The following is a 6,038-nucleotide window of genomic DNA, read 5'->3' on the forward strand; positions in this document are numbered from 1 at the left end:
AATCTTGATTTTGTAGTTAACAGCAGGCCTGATGGCCACATCAGCTTAAAAATAACCTTTCTCCACCATAAGTGGTCGAGTCCTTTTATTGTAATGCAAATTTAGCTGCAATAGCTTCTGTGGTAAATAAACTAGCTCATAAAACCCAACTCGCACCTCAGCAGCTCACCGTTATTTAACAGTGGTTATGTCACTCCGTCTGCTTTCAGCCTACTTTGACAGTGAGGAACGGGATTCTTAATGATTAATCCTGAAAGAGAGTAAATCACCTGCTACGTATAGAATGAGTCATCTGTAATGAGACGCTGCAATTTCAGGAATCCTATTTAAATGAGCACTCTGTCAAAAAATAATTGGAAAAAAGTTTTATTGGCACCTCAGTTGACTGAGAAAAGTGTTCATCAATAATTATACGTTTTGGGGAAAATGCTAAAATCCTGAATAGCGTCCTGAATTAATTTAAATTAATGTGATTCCTACCCTGGTTTGAGCTGACATGGGCAACATAAAAAAAAAAAAAAACCGACATTAGATGATTTACAAGTACATTAAAGCACAAAAAGGTATTTCTGCCATATATTTCACATATGTCAGACAAACCAGCTCTCCCCTTTCTTTACATCTTTCAATATGAAAAGCTCTAAATAATTTACTCGGTTTTTAAAAAGGATATCAAAGTTAGCTCAGTATTTAATTGCGAGGTCGACACCCTCATGTCGTGGCTTACAAAACAGTCAATTTGTTTCTATTCAAGAATTGTCAGGCAGCAAAGCTCGTACACTTATCAGAGCACATACAAAACGATGAAACAGATAAAACTGAGTGGTTACTACAGCCACACACCGGTTAGATGACCCTTGTGTCCACATCCCATAATTACAGAACAGGTATTTCTCTGAGCCATGAAGTAAACATTTGTCAAAATGATATCTTAAACCTGGATTTGACTTCTTTCTTGTCACTAAATGGACGGTTTGTATGAGGTTAGTGTGCTTTCTTTAGTCGGCTCAGAAAAATCCCATGAAATAGACCAGAGAAACGTCTGTGATAATACTTTTGCTATACACAAACATACTTAAATATCACTAAAAAACATAATTAACAAATAATTACAAAGCCACTTACTCTTGATACACATTTTTACACATGGACATTACATGAAAAAAAAGACAACAAAGACAATTCTAATGACACAGGGCTGTGCTGTGAGAGAAAAGGCAGTCGTGCCTCACTTCCTCTCGTAGCACGTGTTGTTTTGCTCCATGCAGACACGGTGGTGAGTCTTGTGAGTGTGTAAGTCTGTCTCAATGTCTGGGAAGTGGTGGGATATTTTCCAGACAGCTGTGGCTGTTATGTGTTTCATACCAAGTCCAGCTTCTTTGATGCGTGTGTTTCCTAGAGTTTTACGATGGCGTTCGGACAGTTCATCTACACGATGGGTGTGTGTGTGGGTTTTATCTGATGAGGTGGTAGGTGAGCCAGTACATGAAGATGGGTTGTGCTGCTGCTATAGACATGGTGAGGTACATCCTCAGCTGGTTTCTGGTTCCTCTCACCAGTCTCCCCTCGGCCGCAGCGTCAGATAACAGCTTCAGACGCAGGGTTCTGATCTGAGGAGGGACGACAGTCAAATATTCATCGACCATTAAACAAACATACGTGTCATCAGCTGAGTCGACCACATGACTTGTGACATGCGGTTAAATACAACAGACTTGCCATAACATTCATCTGTGTGTGGGCGACAATGTTCAGATGTGTACATTCATGCGTTTGATTAGATTGACATCAGTTCTATGTATATGTACAGGAACAGGGACACTTTGTAGGGAGCCGTGGTGAGTGGAGGTGAGGGTGAGCTTGAAGGAGAAGCGTCCAGGATGCCAAGAAGAAAACATCCTTTCCAGAATAAAGAGTATATCATTCTATGCAGTGCAAAGGCATCTAATATATGTGTGTGTGTGGTAGACATCGGTCCCTAATTATTGTAAACAGACATATGTCGAGTAAGATCATTAAGTTAAACTCTCAAGAGTTAGTAGATGCTGCTACTCACCATGAAGACAAAGATGGCGGCGCAGCACCACAGTAGAGAGAGATAGTACGCTGGCCTCCCAAACAGCAGGCCTGCTACTACGCCGATGATCATCCTGAGGAAACAGAGAAGAGACGCATTAACATTCACGGGTTAGGCATAATATCCACAGAGCCTTAAGTGTTGAACTAAATTTACGAGATGTTTTGTTCTTAGCATCGTTTAAGGGGAAAATTAGCCATTAACATCTGAGCAAAATAAAGAAACACAACTGTTGAGAGGAGGTGAGAGGGTGAGTTGGTGATGAAAAAGTGAACGTAGACAAAGACGCTGCGCATACCCAACATATTTATAGCCGGAAAAGGCCAGCAGGTCGATGGTCGTGAGGTCAGTGTTGGCGGACACAAGGTAGAGCGACAGCAGGACCGCCAGGACCTCCATGACCAGCCACACAAAGGCTGAGCTGGCCTGAACTCCCAGCAGCTCTGGAGAAAACCTGAAGGGTGCACAATAAGATAGTTTAGATTTATACAGTGTGAACTCTACACTAGACTCGAGTTGTAGTGTGTTATCAATGTGAGGTGTGATGTACCTGTTCTGTGTGCCGAGGGCCAGTCCAGCCACCAGGACGTATGTGATGAAGCCCATGGCGGGAATGTAGAGATCAGGAGCGTTCACATCAAAGCGTGGAGCCACAGGAGTGTCCTGCTGGTAGCTCACCTCCCAGTTCTACAACACACACACACACACACGTGATCACACACTTACAACTCGCTAAATCCTTACTGACGTTTTGGGTTGAAAACATGGAGTGTTGTAGCATAGATTCCTGTAACGATTCATCAATTTAAACTGCAACAGGCAGAACTAGAATTAGATATTTTGTCTGAACCCGGAGAATATATGGAAAGCCGCACAAGCACAGGACTACCTCTACTGGTGCAAAGTGGCATATAATACAGAATAATGTATATTTAGCAGGTGTAAACGGACTTACCTTGTGCATGTAAGGGAAAACTAGAAGGCCCAGCTTCTTCCCAACGTACACTGTATCCACAGCAAAGTAATATTTCATCTTAGAAATTGGGATGAACCTGTCCAGCTGAAACAAGCAAGCACACAGACATACACGCATGCATTACTCAGCCTGCTTTTGCCTCGACCTGCTGTATTAACAGGCTTTTGAGGCCATTGTGAGGGAGCCCTTTTGCATCATTTCTGGTAAGCAATAATATAAAATATTAACGACTCAAGTCTTACATTCTTGTCCACCATTTCCCGTCCCTGGGATGCCAGTGAGCTTCCATATGCCATGGCCAGGTTAGACATGGGGTCTGACAGGATGGACTGGCCAGTAAATCCTGCTGCTTGAGGCCCGGCCTGCTGGTTACTGCCAACATATCACAAGAAAATAACAGCTTAAAGTAAATGATACATGTGTCAGCTAATTGATCTGATCGATTGACAAAGGTAGCCTGATTTTTCCTTGATGTCATATAGTGCAAAAACATAGTAAAGTGCAATAAGATGATATATATATATTTTCAGAACAGTTCCTATCCAGCCTAAGTTCAGCCTTGCTCCAACCTGTACCCCGTCTGTAGTCCATGTGCTGCTCCACTCGTATCCTCAAACAGCTGGCTGCCTTCTAAACCGTCCGCAGAGCTGTTCCTTTGACGCATATTAGGCTCTGGATGAAAAGAGAGAGTGGGTGAAGAGAGAGAGATGCGTGAAACAAAGGAGATCTGAACCTCTCAAAATCACTTACAATCTTAGGGGTGGAAAAAAATCTTTAGTAAAGCAAGCAAATGCAAGGCAGCCACAACTACAGGAAACCAGAGTAACCAGCATGCATCAGTTTGAGTGAAGAAGAGACTTTTCCAAACTTATCCTCACCCTTTTCTGTTGTTTAAGTGATAGAAATCACATTGTCTTTTTAGACAACAAACATGGGTGTGTCTCGTCAGTGAGCATCTTCAGTAGTAAAAAAAAAAATCATGTAGCAGATTTAATTCCCCACTTCTGAAGGGGCAATAAAGTTAAAGTGTGTTGCTAAATTGACTTTAGAATACTGTGCCCTCAAAACACAAATCAATAACAGAGTTTGTGTACAAATGACAAATTGTGTTATAACTGTTCACCCAATCCCAGTGTGAATGCCTTGTGCAGGAGAAAGAGCTATTTAAATCCATTCCCTGAGGGAGCAATAACCTCAACACACGAGCAGATTACATCACCTCTAAAGAGTTACAAACCGGTTCAGTTTCAACCTCCTTTCCCTGATGGCAAAGAATAAATGAGGTCCCAACACAGAGCAGCCAACGGCCAATACTAAAAATATTTAAACCCGAGAGTCAGTCAACATTGGTCTGCTGTGCTTTAAGGGAGGCGTGTTTACATTTGATGACATTCCTGCTTATGGATCCGAGTCAATAATAAACACAAGCCCCACAATCTAACCTAGATTGCACACTGCATGCTAGCTAACGTTGGCTAGCATGCTTTAAATAGTCTGTAAACACTAAAAATATCCCAGTCAGCTCCACACAGACGGGACATAAATGACATGTAACACTACAGAGTGACCCCGGGTCAGCGCGAGGAACTAACGTTACTGTTAGCCAGCCTAGCCGGTGTAACATAACAGTTAGGTAACTTAGCTAGTTAGCATTTCAACTCGCTTATGTTTATTAACGGTTTGTGGGCAAGCTATCGGCTACCAAGTCCCCTTTATTTAGCTAATAATGTCTTCCCCGTTACCTATAACACTATAGTGTAGTGAACCCACGGTTAATGTTTAGTGTCTGTGCTTTTGAAAGTTGTTTAACGTTATCTAACGTTAGCTAACGGTTAGCCTCAACCGGCTCAGTTCCGTTTACGTTGGATTCCGGAAAGCTAACAAGTACAGAATGTGCACGTGCAGCTGGTAGCTTATATTAATGGCTGATTTGATTGATAAACTCACGTACGTAACTTACGCTGTCTGAACCCACTTTGAGTCGGTGTATAATCCATTTGGACAAACTTGATGGTAGCCAGTAGTCAGTTCACCAACTCCACCGAGATGCAGTTGCTACTAGTTAGCAAGCTACACGGGAGAGTTGAGTTGTAGCGTCATTCATACATTTTACACGGAAGTAAAGGCTTTCTTCTTCTTTGTTAGTTTTAATGACTGGATACAAACCAATGTGAAAGGTGAATACCACCACCTAGTGTATCGAATCGTCATAGGTTAAATAATATAAAGCATGTTTTACCTTGTCCTTAATCTCCAACAATTGTGAAATACTCCACTTTCTATGAATCTTGATTTCTTTTTCGGTTCCTGTACTTTACTCACATATTTTTCATTTGTGCTTCTTTGAACTTCTACTCCACTATATTTCACAGGGAAATATTGTACTCCACATGATTATATACCCAACGATATGTAGCAGCTCCACTTCGAGTAACTACAATATTTAAAGTAGGCCTACCACATCAATAATGCATCAATAATACAGATCAAACAATAGCCTATAATAATATAATATCTTTCTCCATACTACGTTGGTGTACTTTTAATACTTGCTAACAGGTAGATTATAGCGAAGATGACACTGACCAAAGAACTGATGCAGCTACATGTACCGTATCCGCTCTTTAAAACTAGTAATCAAGTGCCTGCAGCTATATTAGGTTTACTTTGAGGTCTGATATATAGGCAACTTAAAGCTGCAATAATCAATATTTTGTATAAACGATGGAATAAATGACATGTCGTAGTGATGAACCTACAGATAATTATCACCCGACTCTGCAGTTCCCTTCAGCTCGACGGAGCATTTTAGCTTTCAATGTTTTGGTTTTACAGCCTATAACCCCTCATGTTTTCAGTGAATATGCTCTGATACAATTCCCTGTACCTGCACAAAATGAGATTTTAGCTGCTAAAGATTCAGGTATGTCCCTGGAAAAATTGGAGACCAAACCAGAGCTAATAAATGAGAGAATATTGGACTTA

At 41.3% G+C, this 6,038-nt stretch overlaps 1 protein-coding gene across 3 annotated transcripts; it reads right to left on the minus strand.

Moving 5' to 3' along the window:
* Positions 1-350: 350 nt before the first annotated feature.
* On the minus strand, positions 351-5,173 carry yif1b (Yip1 interacting factor homolog B (S. cerevisiae)). 3 transcript variants are annotated; one of them, XM_076099982.1, is made up of 8 exons: positions 5,014-5,173; positions 3,629-3,725; positions 3,296-3,425; positions 3,033-3,137; positions 2,628-2,764; positions 2,376-2,531; positions 2,057-2,150; positions 351-1,610 (listed from the first exon to the last, which is right to left on the minus strand). In XM_076099982.1, exons 1-8 carry the CDS (start codon positions 5,048-5,050, stop codon positions 1,455-1,457), a joined length of 912 nt encoding a protein of 303 aa, XP_075956097.1. In that variant the 5' UTR covers positions 5,051-5,173; the 3' UTR covers positions 351-1,454. The 3 variants fall into 3 exon arrangements, with proteins under 3 accessions (XP_075956097.1, XP_075956096.1, XP_075956098.1); XM_076099981.1 differs by having other exon boundaries at positions 5,005-5,173; XM_076099983.1 differs by having other exon boundaries at positions 5,029-5,168.
* Between the last annotated feature and the right edge of the window lie 865 nt (positions 5,174-6,038).

Source organism: Anarhichas minor, unplaced genomic scaffold (assembly GCF_050575085.1).
Source record: "Anarhichas minor isolate MPS153535 unplaced genomic scaffold, ASM5057508v1 ptg000026l, whole genome shotgun sequence".
Taxonomy (NCBI): Eukaryota; Metazoa; Chordata; class Actinopteri; order Perciformes; family Anarhichadidae; genus Anarhichas; species Anarhichas minor.

Coding starts and splice junctions, on each gene's coding strand:
- yif1b (XM_076099981.1), bottom strand. CDS start 5,050: ATGGATTATACACCGACTCAAAGTGGGTTCAGACAGCGTAAGTTAC. Junction 3,138..3,295: donor GGGAAATGGTGGACAAGAAT/GTAAGACTTGAG, acceptor TGCTTGTTTCAG/CTGGACAGGTTCATCCCAAT. Junction 2,532..2,627: donor GCCCTCGGCACACAGAACAG/GTACATCACACC, acceptor TGCACCCTTCAG/GTTTTCTCCAGAGCTGCTGG.